At 46.4% G+C, this 14,862-nt stretch overlaps 1 protein-coding gene across 6 annotated transcripts in view; it reads right to left on the bottom strand.

The window, feature by feature from the left end:
• Positions 1–14,862, bottom strand: part of LOC8044016 — a 63,843-nt gene that overhangs the window by 12,356 nt on the left and 36,625 nt on the right. For 5 of the 6 annotated variants that reach the window (XM_040209070.3, XM_040209067.3, XM_040209068.3 and 2 more), the window contains 7 exons: positions 9,975–10,079; positions 9,236–9,346; positions 8,451–8,694; positions 7,432–7,648; positions 5,655–5,705; positions 1,289–1,516; positions 254–470 (listed from right to left, as the gene is read on the bottom strand). In XM_040209070.3, coding sequence (XP_040065004.1) covers positions 254–470; positions 1,289–1,516; positions 5,655–5,705; positions 7,432–7,648; positions 8,451–8,694; positions 9,236–9,346; positions 9,975–10,079 — 1,173 coding nt within the window. The remainder of the gene's footprint in view (positions 1–253; positions 471–1,288; positions 1,517–5,654; positions 5,706–7,431; positions 7,649–8,450; positions 8,695–9,235; positions 9,347–9,974; positions 10,080–14,862) is intronic. The other variant, XM_040209069.3, reaches the window with a different exon arrangement.

Raw genomic sequence — 14,862 nt, 5'->3', positions numbered from 1 at the left:
CATTGGTACCTTCCGTGCCACCAACGTGTTTTCGCCCAAGGACTTTAAAGGCTGATTGACCTTTAAAATCCTAGCTGAGGTTGAGATGCTGTCTGTCCCCCTTTCTCTGTCTGCCTCTCTTACTCTTTCCCTCTCCAGACTCGGTGTTTAGCACAATGTTCAATATATACCAGCTTGCTTGTGGTTCCTTCAAGGGACCCTAAAAAAGATAAAAACGAAAACTCAAACCTTTCCTACTTCAAAAAGCTCTCACCCTGCTATGACCCGGGGCAGAAGTGCCGCCGGCAGCAAAGCCTTCCAATTTCTTCAGCAATGCCTCGCAGAGGTCTGACTTCCAGGCGTGGTTGGGGTCTGGATACAGCAGACTCAGCGTGTCCAGTAGCTCCATCTGTACGAAGCAGTTCCGTGACGCCAGCACCCACCAGTTCAGCACGGCGTCGTCTGCGAAGCAGTCGACCACCGCTGGAATGCTAAAATAGAGGGGGGAAAAGTTTCCATTGGTGGTTAGGGAAACTGGAGTATTGTTATAGGGTTCTCTGTTTTCAGGTTTGATACTTCAAAACATTGAGGAGAATAAATTTCTAAAAACGAGATAGCATTTCTTTTTCCCGTTCTTGTCGATTTAAACATTTTGGACTGTTTGTGCTGAATATTTTGCTTCAAATGTAGGAACAACTGAAAGAACCAAAATTTGTAAGGTAAGTTTGCAGGCTAGATTTATTTCGGCAGGTGTTTCTTGTTGAAATTACTCAGTTCCTTTCGCAGTTCCATGGAGTAGAGACATTACAGCTCGCCATTTAGCAAAAGAGGTGTAAAAATAAGACTTGGGAGGAGAGACGTTTTTTGTGCTAGAAAAGAAATTGTGTTTATAACCCAACTAAGGAGTCCTCAAATATAGACGCCTTGCAGCGGCCATGCATGGGCACCACCATAAGCGACCTTCAGTTTTTGTTTCCTCTTATTCCGTTCACTTTACTTCATCGTCACCAAAGCAGGACACATTACTGCCTTTTTAGATTCTACTGTGTCCTTCTTTCCAGCATAGACCTTTGCAGAGGCTCGTAACGCCGGCTTCCGTGGCTCGGCATCTCGGCAAGATGACAGAAGGTCGGCAATGGCGCCCGTTATCTGGTGCATGTGCAAAGTGTCTATGGCTTGTGTTTCTTTTAATGACAATGAAAGGTTCAGCTTGTAGTGGTGAATATCTGGTGAAGTTCCCAAAATGCCTGACGAGCAGGACACTAACAACGACAAAAGAGTCTCGAAACCAGACGAGAAATGCGGTTACCAGTTCGGGTCCACTCTCAGAAGGACGTTGGCGGCACGTAGCCGAGCTTGCAGCTCGTTGTACGAAGTCGTCTCGCCAGAACTGGCCAGGGCCGACAGAGCCGACAGCACCTCGTCCTGTGGCGAATGGCAGAGGGAAGCGAGGCACCTGGCCGCGAGGAGACGCAACTTCCACGAACGGCTCTTGAGTTGCGTCCTCACGACTGCCACAAAAGGTTCCAGTTTCTCCCTGCAAAGTGAGAGGGGCTCGTTCGATGCAATGCACACCTACAAACACTTGAAACTCGCTTCATGACGCTTGTGCCACTTCTTACTCCGTGTATCGGGAACGACGTATAGCAGTCGCTGCGAGCAATGGAAGGATCCACATTAGTCTGTCGCCTTCTAACTTAAGTCTCGCACTGGCATGACGTGAGACAGAATGGACGACTTCCTTTCTAGATACCAAAGCCGTAGTGCTGGACTTTTGGACCGTCAACTACCTAAGGCCAACATAGAGCACAGATTAGGCAAGAGTGCTCCGTTCAGCTGGGACTCAATTTCAATCGGTGAGGTCACGAGTACCAGCGGAATGCTAACAAATCACTCATGTCCAAGGTTTAGAATGCTAAAGTTATACGCAGTCTCGCGTCACCAACTATGACAAGCATTGCATGCCAAGTTTGAAAAGTAGTGTAGTAGTAGTACCTCCCGCCTGCACTTTTCTGAAAGACTGCTTTCTAGCACTAGCTGCTTAGCATTCAGGTTTGTTGGCATTTAGTTCTTTGCCATGTATCCTTTTGGGTATACCGTATTTACTTGCATATTTATGAACACTCTTTCTTTCCCCAAAAAATTGACTCATATTCATACCTGCCAAATTTCCTGTATTACCCGGGAGAATACCGAATTTTGACCAATTTTTATATTTGTATAATTGACACAAAAATCTACTAAAAAACACAAATTACAGTCCCCTCCCCCCACCCCACCCCACCCCCTCCCTCGCTGCACTTAAATAAAGAGTTTCTGCCGTCGTAACAAATGGCGGCAATAATAGTGAGGCCCAGCTGTTTCTCGCTAGCATGAGCAGTGCAATATAAATGTAATAAAGTTGTCTGCATGTCTCTACTTCCCCTTCCCTTCCCTTCCTTACCCTTCCCCCTCCCCTCCCTCCCTCCTCCTCCTCCTCCTCCTCCTCCTCCTCCCCCTCCCTCCCCTCCTTCCTCCCTCCCTCCCTCCCTCCCTCCCTCCCTCCCTCCCTCCCTCCCTTCCCTTCCCTTCCCTTCCCTTCCCTTCCCTTCCCTTCCCTTCCCCCCCCCCCCCCCCCCCCCCCCCCCCGCTTAGAAATTCTTCTGGATTTGGCTTCTCAGACCTTGGCAGGTATGCATATTTGGGGGGTGCATTCATTATGTGGGTTAAAATATTGTGCATTTACACGTTTTGCATAAGTGTCATTTTTGGTGCACTTCTCCACTGGCGGAGGAACGTCTCCACTGATGGAAGGCACATCTCTATTGATGAAGGCGCACCCATGGCTCGTCATGGGCACTAGGTTAAATAATAATAATGTTGTGTGTATGCTCATACAGCCAGAAGTTAGTCTGCCTCAGTGGGCGTCTGGCGTCTCAGGTGTAAATGAGACATTTAGCCAGTGCAGTACAACTGCTAGGCTGGGGTCTTCAATGTGCATCACACAGTATTGATACACGACCGCACGCCGGCGCGATGCTCACCCTGATCCAAACAAGCAGGGGTAGGGATTGATGGCCTGTAGCTGAGCCGGTTGGTTATCCCTACTTACTGATTACCAGCTGAACGTAATGAAAAGCGACGAAGAGAGAAAGAAACAAACTGCTGGACTATCAACCCTTTTAATAAACTTCCTTCTCCTCAACCCAATCCTTAACGGGTAGCTTCATCTTCTTCAGTAAGAGCTTAGACATAAACTTCCTTTTTTTCCCCTCACGAACCGTGGAGTTCTCCCCTTCTTCGACTTTCCCCATCTTAAAAAGGTAGCTTCTTCTTCAGTAAGAGCTTAGACAGATCCGTGGAGTTTTTCTCTTCTTGGACTTTCGGATCTTGAAAAACTTCCTTCTTTTTGTCTTTTATACTTCCGGTGGTGTCACCCTCGTTTTACTCGGTCGGATCTTGGAGTCACTAGGTCCCAACTTGGTTCATCTGAGGTGCCGCTCTCCTCAGATACATTTTTTCTTTGGGCAAGAGCGCAATGGAGGCAACACTTACGCATTCTCCCTCCCCCTCCTCAATGGCTAACGCCTCAAGGAGCTCCCTTCCAAGCTGCTTTCGGTGTTTTGCTAAGACGGTAACGCTTGTGAAATCAGGAGCACATTTGCAGGCCCGACAATGTGCCGAAAGGTGGCCCGCCGACGTTAGTGCGGTCACAGAGGCTGCATGTTCTCTGGTGCGGTCGTTGATGCACCTCCCTGTTTGTCCTATGTAGCTTTTGCCACATGACATAGGGATCTTGTAAACAACTCCTTTTTCGCATGGGGCGTAGGGTGTTCGATGCGCAGTGCCGCAAGTCGTCGTCCCGTTCTGGGCGGTTTTCCGGTTCACCCTACGGCACATGGCGTACGCCTTGTTGGGGGCGGAGCACACAACGTGGATGCCTTGTCGGCCGGCGATCTTTTTTAACCTATGGGTAATGCCGTGAACATATGGGTGCTTAGACGTGGTCATGCGTAGCTTCGAACATAGCTGCCACGGATTGGCTTTTACCCATGAACTTCCCGTCAACAATTCCATACGGTTTTTAGACCTCTCATTAGAGTTTCAGCCTTCCCACGTGTGCTAGAGTTATGAACCCCGTTCATGTAGGGGATTCCTTCCGTTTACCTCGGAGCATTCCAAAAACGTAAAACGAGGGCTGGCCACCAAAGCTTTAGTCTCGGCGCTACAGAAGTCCTGCCCTCATAAGGTGCGGAGCTGCTTTCAAGAACAGCTGCGTCGACTCCAGGATTCTGGGTACTCGAGTACCCTCCTCGTACCGGTATGCGAAAAGCTTTGTAGGCAGGTGCGACAAAATCCTGAGAAGAATCAACCAACGCAAAAGAAGCCCCCAAAGCCTTTTGCAGTGGTCCCATATGTTCACGGCATTACCCATAGGTTAAAAAAGATCGCCGGCCGACAAGGCATCCACGTTGTGTGCTCCGCCCCCAACAAGGCGTACGCCATGTGCCGTAGGGTGAACCGGAAAACCGCCCAGAACGGGACGACGACCTGCGGCACTGCGCATCGAACACCCTACGCCCCATGCGAAAAAGGAGTTGTTTACAAGATCCCTATGTCACGTGGCAAAAGCTACATAGGACAAACATTGAGGTGCATCAACGACCGCACCAGAGAACATGCAGCCTCTGTGACCGCACTAACGTCGGCGGGCCACCTTTCGGCACATTGTCGGGTCTGCAAATGTGCTCCTGATTTCACAAGCGTTACCGTCTTAGCAAAACACCGAAAGCAGCTTGGAAGGGAGCTCCTTGAGGCGTTGGCCATTGACGAGGGGGAGGGAGAATGCGTGAGTGTTGCCTCCATTGCGCTCTTGCCCAAAGAAAAAATGTATCTGAGGAGAGCGGCACCTCGGATGAACCAAGTTGGGACCTAGTGACTCCGAGATCCGACCGAGTAAAACGAGGGTGACACCACCGGAAGTATAAAAGACAAAAAGAAGGAAGTTTTTCAAGATCCGAAAGTCCAAGAAGAGAAAAACTCCACGGATCTGTCTAAGCTCTTACTGAAGAAGAAGCTACCTTTTTAAGATGGGGAAAGTCGAAGAAGGGGAGAACTCCACGGTTCGTGAGGGGAAAAAAAGGAAGTTTACGTCTAAGCTCTTACAGAAGAAGATGAAGCTACCCGTTAAGGATTGGGTTGAGGAGAAGGAAGTTTATTAAAAGGGTTGATAGTCCAGCAGTTTGTTTCTTTCTCTCTTCGTCGCTTTTCATTACGTTCAGCTGGTAATCAGTAAGTAGGGATTGAACCCAGGGTCCCTGGGTTCTGCAGCGCAAACTTTTGCTCCACATACTCAAAGCTGGCGTGTGCTAGCCCACTCGACCACCGATCTCCCTTCCATTGCGGAGCCAAAAAGTAAGACGCGCGGGAAAAAGAAAATTCAAATTTTGATGACCGCTGTGGAGGGTGCGTTCACTGTGTGAGTAAATACGGTACATCTTATTCCTTGCAGAGCATCAAACGGAAAGAGCATAAACCTAGCTGCCTCCAAAGAATTTGAGTCACTTATTGCATGGCCACAGATTCAATATTCAATTCAGTGCTCAAGAGCCAAGCTTTCTGGCACTATTAATGACAGAAACGTTTAACGTCTCTACAACCCCGGTAAGATTTTAGGGATAGAATCACTTCCTCACCGCGTAGACGAAGTGTAGATGTCACACTTGTCCATATCGAAGAGGACAGTTCTGGAAATAAAACGGTCGTTGAGTGAAAACTTCCGAGGTACCTAAAAGGTAAAAAGTGGCCAAGCATAGAAATGATTAATGGGCTGCGTGCAACACAGGTCCTTGCTCTAAAACAGGGCTTAAAAAAATACCGTATTTTCTGGTGTGTAGTCCGCAGACTATCTACAGGTGAGGACTATAAAGGGATTTTTTTTTTTTTATGAATCATTCACTGTGACAAGACATAAAGGATTTTATGAATAACGGAGTATTTTGATGTTGATTTATGTATTGTACAAACTTCTTTGAGAGCTAATACAGCAGGTATTTGTCAAGGTATGCCATGTATAATAATCTTTATGTTTACACTAGGCACTAAATGTAGACTATGCACGGCGTGCAGACCATGCACCAGGTGCGGACTATGAGTAAATTTTCTTAATTTTTTTTATTCTAAATTAATCTTTGCGGACTACGCATTGGGTGCGAATCCGAAAAATATGGTACACCATTGATTTCATGTGTACAAGCAAAGAACTTGTATATATTATTTGTACACAACATTGTGGAAACAAATATATCTGGAATGTTGGAACTTTCTAGGAGGTTGCAACGTTCCAGTGTTCATAATAATACTTGAACTTGACAAGAAATACCAGTTCTGTGGCTTTCCATTCGACATATCACCCAAGCTTGCTTTTTATTGTTTCTTCAAAGTGTTACTGCAGGAGTAGGTTGAAGCAAGCCCAAGTAAAATTTGTAACAGGGCTGTTTCCTCAAATGGACCACTTCAGCCAAGAACAAGTACTTTTCTATTTCATTTAACAATGATTTGATTCAAAATCCAGGATACTTGACAGAGCTATGCTTGAAATATGAAATATCTATAGAAATTGCGTCAAAATAAAAGTAAATAGCATACCTCCTCCTGATGCGTTCGACAGAAAAAATGCCACTTTTTCGTTCCTTTTTTGTCGCAAGTTTTTTCTACCGTTCATACCGTTAAATACCGAGCAAGCGCCCACTCAAAATTTGAAGATAATCGTGAAAAAATGGGGGATGGGCGCATATGAGGTCATCAATTTTACATATATATGTACTGCACATATTTTTTCAGATGTTTGAAACTTTGGGGGTGGGCACTTGGTACGGACTGAGCGGATGCACGGTATTCTACGGTATGATGTACGTAGAACAGATAAAGCATAATATGGTTATGTATTTCATTTTTCTACATTTTAAAACCGATAGAGTGATGAGAGCGACGAGAGAATAATTAATTCAGTGGGATTTCAGCTTTGAACGGCGATTTTGGGAGGAAACCTCCGCTATCTTCATTCTCAGCTTTGGGAATTGTGAATACGGTTGTGCAAGCTTGCTTGGTATGTCCAGGCAGAGACAGGCATGCCGCTGACAGAAGTGACTTTTCAAGACTCGAAAACTGCTCCATCCCGTGTCTCGATCCTCGACATTCAAGAGCACGAAAATTCATTTTCTGCTACTCTCTAGCATATTCCTTAAAGTACTTAATCCTTGAGGTATTCCTTGGGGTGCTTAATTAGTTCGGCACTAGTCTATTTAGCCAGTCAGTGTTGCGACGAGCAGCTTCGCGACACGTGATCGTGATGCTACCAGACAAGAATTCGGAAAACAAAACAAACGTCTGCTGACGGGGGGTGTTTTCTAGTATGCACTGCCATCTCAAGTGGGGACAGGTTCATCGGATCTTCCTACGAAAAATGCTGACCTGTCGTTCTGGTCGTGGCTCGCCGGTCGGAGGCGCGAGAGAAAGTCCAAAATGAAGAAAAGCTGCTCGCTGTCTCCCCGTGGACGTTCGCCGAAACCACTCAGGGCGGCCATCACGCAAGGAAACTGCGTGAACACCTTCATAGGGGTGAGGGTGTCGTGACCCGCAAATTCCTCTCTTGTCCTCTTTTGTCCAAGCATCCTCGGCGCCACCGTACCTGCCAACGGTCAAGAGGGACAAGAAAAAAAGAGACACGCAAAAAGCCGTTTTTTTTAGAGCACAACATTCACGAACCGGGTTTCTAGGAACGCAGGGGTTCTCCAGAGTACCCGTGCGAGTTCCTTGAGCACCCAAACTTTCTCGACCGTCCCTGCCACAATGTAAAGTGTTTCCAGTTCGAGCACCGTTTCAGCAGATTTAAGATACCCATTGATGCATAACTCTGTACATTACTCTTTAAAAAGTCCGTAGGCTCCTGAACTTCTTTACTGCATTGACGCCCAATATTCTTAGGACTCCCAGTTGATGAGCTCCAAAAAGAGTGTCGTTTGAAGACAGTCCTTCTCTGTTGCCTGCACAAGAGTATGTATGGGCGGATAGCGATCCTAGCGCCACCAGTAGCACCGCTCCCACGGGCATTGGAGAAAAACCATTTTTGAACGACGCTCTTTTTGTACAAAATTTTGCACAGCTTCCAACAATAAAATCATAATAGAATCACTTTCCACAGCAGGCAATATGCACTGGTTCCGCCGCTTCTGTCCGATAGCACAGCGAACGCCAACGGGCGGACGCACCACCACAAGGCGCTAGGCGTTCTAAGATGCTTGTCAACTGACTTCGATCTGGCAACGCACCCGCCGCTGCGTTCACGGTCCTTGGCCGTCAGTCAAGAGAGACGGGAGTTTCTCGAGGTAAAAAAGCTTTGCTCCGAAACACAGGTTCTCAAACTCGGTTCTTAGGAGCCCCTGGGCTCCTGGAACCTAATCGGAGGTGCATGGCGCCACATCATCACTCACCGTAGAGTTGGTAGGCCGCATTTTTAACAACCCAGACGGAGGAGTCGAGGCCCTCGAGGCAGGCCTCGAACACTGCATTGTGGTGCACCCGCATGGCCTCCCCCAATGGGGAGGAGCCTGCCAGGGCACACAGAAGGTGCAGCTTCTCAGCCGCGGGTACGTCCAGGTTGTTATCCGGGGTCAGGTGGCCGGTCCGGGCGGGAAAGAGTCGCGTCACAGACAACACTGCTCTGCGTAGGCTTGACTGCGGGGCGGGGGCAGGGGGGAAGAAAGAGAGGGAGAAGTCATTCTTAGGTTAATAGAAAGGAAAGCTGGTTGAGCTACAGAGTTCTTCTTCGTAAGACTTAAAGTCTCTCGAGCACCTTGTCAATGGTAGCTTCCCTACCTTCCCCCTTACTGAAGAACAAGGAATAGAGAGAATTCAGGCTGCAGAGTATGTACGTACCAATGCAATGGAACAAGCTATGCTCTGTTTCTGCATATTGCTTGGCACAAGCAAATGCTACGGTCTCTTCATGTCAATTAGAGCAACGAAGCAAAGCACGTGACAGCTCTTGGCGAGAGTAGTGCGCTGCGCCGGTACGTTGTCGCGTGGTCCGCTTTGACGTTCCGACTTATTCACTGGAGTTATAGGTTTTTTCATTCGCCAAGTTATAATGAAACAAAGTATAGAACTGGGTGGCTGCATGTGTGATTTTAGCCATTAAAAAGACAGCTTTTTTCTATTCTCTGGTTCCAACGTGAATGCGCAGATCTTGGACGGATGCAATAAAATCCCTTTTCACCTGTGCGTCCTTTCTGTCCCCTTCAATCAGTGCCTTGACGAGAAGGGGAAGTCCGGCGGACCGCCGAGTGAGTGAGGATCGGCTCTTTTTCTCCGACCAGTGTTTAAGGGCCTGGTGCAAAAAAATAACAAAAACAAAACAGCAGATTTGAACTTTGCATGGCACTCCATGCAGTGATTAAAGGTTTCTTTATATATCACGAGAGAAGACCCATGGTAGACAGTTACATACTTGTTAGTTAACACATCCGCATAATTAATGCGAATGACCGACCAACCGGAACACAAAGGTAAAGATAACAGCTCCAAAAATGTCCATGAAAAAAAAATTTTTTTTTCTCAAAGTTTGTTGTTTTTAAGCAAAGGGACATAAAAAATGTATGCCTCATTGACCCAAGCCAAGTAAAGGCAGTGGACTGCAGAATGTATTTGTGTTTGGAATTGGTTCCTAAATTAGCACAGTTGTAAAATTGAATTGGTGCATAATTATGCACTACGGCATATCAATCTGCAAAAAATATTACGGCAGAATTGTCTCGCGTGGAAAGGGTCGAAGGTCATGCGTAACACATTGCTGTGTAATGCTTCATGAAAACGTGCCAAGTCTAGGACATGAAAGCATTCTGCTTTAAAAGGTACTTCCCTGACAGTGAGTAATCTGAAAACCCACGAGCAATTTACCCATTGTACTTAAATCTGACCCCACTAATGCAATTAAGAAGGGGACTGATGACACATACCTCACTCAAGACGGCCAAAGGCATTTCAGCTGTGCTGGCGTCATCGCAGGAGGACACGAGCTGGCAGAAGCGTCGCAAGGACTCAGCACAGCTCTCTATCGCACCCTGAATAAATCAATCAATTAATCAGTCAGCTTGTTTGCGTCCGCACAAAATAGCACGAGTCAGTCCGTCGAACGAGACGTAACCCGCGCACGATCTGCAATCACCACTTTGAATGTATGGCGGTGCCATCCAGTTGAAAGTTTCTGAAGCGGCAAAAATTTCCATATTGGCAGCAAAAAGAGAAGTGACCTGGTGGCTAAAGCATGAAACAAAAAAGTGGGGCTCGAAGAGAGTTTTTTTTTTTTTTTTTATTACAAACAGAAAGAAAACTTTTCTATGACAAAACAATATTAAAATCAGATAGTCCCTCTAGTGTCGGCATATTTGCCATCCAGTGGTGTGTGAACACCTCTGCCAGCGTTACAAAATACTGACAGAGTAAAGACTTTTTTTCTTTTTAGTTCAAGCTGACCACTATGAAGTGAACCTCATCCAAAATATTATTGAACCTCATCCAAAATATTATTGCAGCAAGAAAAACAGAGGCCAGATTCACGAAACGATCTTACGCCAAAAATGTGCGTAAGACAAAACTTAAAGGGGTCATGAAACGCTTTTCCAACTTTTTCCTGTTTAGCTTTCCTCCTCAACTCATAAATCGCGCATTCCACCAAACAGTTAAAGAAGACGAAAAGAAGGGAGGCCCCTCTCGCTCGGAATCTGGTTTGTCTACCCGGACATAGCCATTGTCCCCCTTGAAGATTAGCCCGTCGCTCAAAATTCAGACAAAAGTTACTTTCCCCACCCCGTTCATTCCGAAGCTGACAGTGCTGTTGAAGCTACGTGCTCGTTGGGCCAGCCACACTTGCCACGTGAGCGTGGCAAATGTGGCTGCAGAGAATGAAGTCAGGTGATGAAAGAGAGGCGGCTGATTGGTCCGGCAAGCGCGTAGCTTCCACCAAAATGTCAGCTTAGGGGTGAAGGGAATAAGTGAGGTCCGGTTGCGTGTGACGTCAGTTTGGACCCGATGACGCGCTTTTGGGACCGCGGATGTATCACAGTAAAAAGGCAGAGAGGTTGCGAAGGGGAGGAGGTACGAAATAGTCCGCTCTGTTTTCAAATTTTCGCGCTGAAAGTCAGGCTTTTGACTTTCTACTTTCTTTCTTTTGGTCCACTGAACGATGTGCTATTAGTAAAATCCCAATCTAAACTGATTTATCCCAACCCAAAAATCGTTTCATGGGCCCTTTAAGAACAAATCCGTATTCACGAAACGAAATCTTCGTAAGTATTGCGCAGGTTACGACGAAATCCTACGACAGCTCCGAAGCTGTCTTGCGCACTTCTTACGATCAAATCAGCATGGCCGACAGCGTCGCTCAGTTGGTCGCGGCAACCAACGGATGTTTATTTTTCCACCTGCGCTTCTCACACGTCCCGACTTCAAGCAGCAAGAAACAAGTAAAAAGTACTTGAAACAGACCACGACGAATGAACAAGAACGCTGGATCCACGGACACCCGGGAAAAACTTCAAGGGCCACGAGTACGGACTCCGACCGATCGACAGATAGGCCTAGCAGGCACTCCGACTAGGCGCAGCGATGATCTGACGGTCCTTGGCGAAGACCGTCTGCCCACGACCGGCTGGCGTGCTGAATGGAATATGCCCGCACGACCCTTGTGAACTCTTCCCGTATTATAGTTTGATCGCTGATCTCAATTCTAGATTAAGAGGTCAATCTCTTCCTCTTGCCATCCCCTTGTTTTCCGAGGCAACGGTGACGAACGCTGTCGTCGAAAAGGGGCTCTCATCGATTCTATCTCTGTTTTGTGTGATATCAAGCTCAAATAAACGCCGTATGGATTACCTTTGCAACATGGTATGTACACTTTGTTATTAGCATTCCATTTTATTCTGACACGACTGCACCTCACTGTCGATCGCTGTAACAGTTCGTGGGTCGCAATGCCGGTCCAACCTTTCTTCGCCGGGTGTCACGTCAGCATCGAGTTGCAATTGTAAAGGATCGGTCCCGAAGCGTTTATCAATTCGCGGTCCAACAGCGCAAATCCAGCATTTCGATGAAACGCGCGCGTCCGCTCCGTAGTGTGAACAGGCATTTACGTGGCTCTTCCTGACACTGTCGTAGTTCAAACGTATCTTTTTTTAACGTCGGCTCGCTCCTGCATTTCCGAGGCCGCAAAAAACGCCCCGGCAATTTCTTCCCATCTACGTCGCTTTGCGAATGACTGCGGGCCGTCTTTTACCAACGATGACAGTTGTGTTTACTTGGTAGCGATCGAGTTCGTAGCAGTCAATGGGGGTGGTTACGCATCCCGGCCTCGGCATTCGGGCGAGTTTAAATCGTGTTAGCGTCGACATATCACTGCACGGATACGAACCCCAGACAAGCGGTGGCAGAAAGGCCGCCTGTGTTTGTTATGAAAAATCCACGTGCTCCGAACGGCTCCGAACAAATGCCGAGCTCTCCGATTGGTTGTTCGTGCTGCAGAAGACGCCGTCGCCATAGCAACAGCACCGGTAAGTTTTAGTTTTTCCGTACGACAACGTCGCTTTCCTCCTTTCACTTAAGAATGCGTTCGTGAATACCGATTTCTCCTCTTCTTACGATGTTCTTAACTTACGAACTTCTTAGCTAAGTTGTCATAAACTAAGAAGCTCTTCGTGAATCTGGCCTCTGATCCTTTTTTGAAGATAAATTTTTCTTAATACTACTAAAAAAAAAAATTTTTATTTTTTTTTTATTTGCATTTTTTACATTTTGTTTCACATTAAGTCTGACCGCAGCCAGCACTACCATCTGACGGAGCCAATCACGCAGCACCAAAAGTGCATCGTCATGGCACTCATCATGCACCAAAAAAAACGCAGGATCACACAGCATTCACAACACGTCATTGGTTTAACCGGCAATAGTAATCACACGAAAACTATGAGTGCCAGGATGATACACGTTTGGTGCTGCTTGATTGGCCCCTTCGAGTCGTAATATTGGCTGCGGTCGGACTTAAGGACACTACCCAAAAAAGTAAATTTTTGAACCACTTGTCTGATTTAAATTAAATTTACAGGGGCTTGTTTCTGTTGATGTTGAGAACATTTCTGCCAAAGTTTGTTAAACTGGGTGAAGTACAAAAAAAAACTGCAAAGGTTCAAAGATGAAAGTGGGCGTGCCTGCGTAGGAAAACTATGGTTTTGAAATTACTTATAAATCTGTTGTTTTCATGTGTTATATTGCATTAGGACAGCTCAGAGCAGATAACTATGGAGTTATATTTTTAATTTATACCATCTTTTATGACCAAAAAGCCACATAAACACAAATACAGTTTTTTAGATTTCCATCTTTTGTGCAAAATTTTTGTTTCTGAGGACGAAAAATGACAAAATTAAAAAATACAAGCTCATAGTTATCTTCCCCTTAAAATTTCACCCCAAAAAAACTCATAAAAATGAATCCAAGTTATGCAATAACAAAACAATAGTTTTCCTAAAGTGAAATTTATGCCAGAAAGTGGAATGGAGAAAAATGCATTCAAAGTGCTCCAACCTCTACCTTTTCTTTAGCATCGGTACACCAAAATTAATTTATAAAAAAATAACTATGCAGTACACTCTAATGAAACTTTCTGGGATTACCCTCTCGATGTTGGTGGATGTAAATATAACATTTTTCAAAATGAACATTTTTTTTTTTGCAGGAAGTGTTTTTTCTGGGTAGTATAAACACCAGAACGTCAAATTCAAAGCAACACCGCAACGCCATTGCTTACAGTGAACTTCAACTAGCCCGACGGATACAATTGTCCGTTTGTAGACAAAGCAAAATAGGATCGTGCAAATATCCGAATCAGATGTTGTTCTATGTTCACTTTGAGATGAACTGTGATGGCCGTATTTTTCGAAGTGTAGAATGCGGCACGTCGGCCCCGTTGAGAGTGTTTCTTACATAACGCCGGCGTGCTGTGGGGAAGTAACACCTGCAGTACTCGCTTTTGCTGGTGTCGCTTCTCTGCGGTGCACCAATGCTCGGTAAGAAGCACGCTCGATGGAGCTAACTTGACGCAGTAAGCGCTTCGAAAGGTACAAATGTTGCACTCGTGTGTTTACGAGAAAAGCGCCCTTTGAAACTGAGATGGCGCGAGCGCGCCTAGTGTAAATAAATTTTACGGAAACTTTGTGACTGTTGATATCCACACTGCAGTAAAAAAATTTTTAATTTATCTGTGGCAACTATGCAAGAGCATATGTTAGGCAGAGATACCCTGACAACCTGCAGTAGCCATTCGTGGTTGTCTTTTTTTTAATGCGAAAGCATTAACTGTTTCAATAAGCGAGAGTTGGTGGTGCCTGTAACCGCAAAAAAAAAACGGCACCTAAAAACCCGTAACCGTGAAAAACGGCACCTAAATTGGCTGCGACGCGTCACATCAGATACTTTTTCACGGAAGCCGGTGCGGCCGCACGAAGTCAGGGCGGATGCGCCTCGGAAATAAAACACAAAGAAAAGCACAGCAATGCAGATGTCTCGACACGGAAGCCGGCGGGTGCGCTCAAAGTTAAAGCGGACACGCTTCAGAAATAAAGGGCTCGAGGTATACCTAAGCATTTCTTACGAGTTGTGAATGCAAAAGCATGCTTGTCGTTCTTCCGCTCCCTTATTTCGTCTGCGGCGTATTTGCACCGGCCGAGCGCGTGCTCTCCCAGCTCTCTTAACCGCTCTGACCTTGGACGCTTCGTGTTACCGGTGTGCTCGTGGTGCAGACACGCAGCGCCATGGGGTAGTGGTCCTTAAAACTGACCCGCAGCGGCCAATGGG

The sequence above is a fragment of the Ixodes scapularis genome, unplaced genomic scaffold (genome assembly GCF_016920785.2).
Source record: "Ixodes scapularis isolate PalLabHiFi unplaced genomic scaffold, ASM1692078v2 PGA_scaffold10__122_contigs__length_95168666, whole genome shotgun sequence".
NCBI lineage: Eukaryota > Metazoa > Arthropoda > Arachnida > Ixodida > Ixodidae > Ixodes > Ixodes scapularis.
The sequence above is the reverse complement of the archived record's forward strand: the minus strand, read 5'-3'. Positions and strand labels throughout refer to the sequence as shown.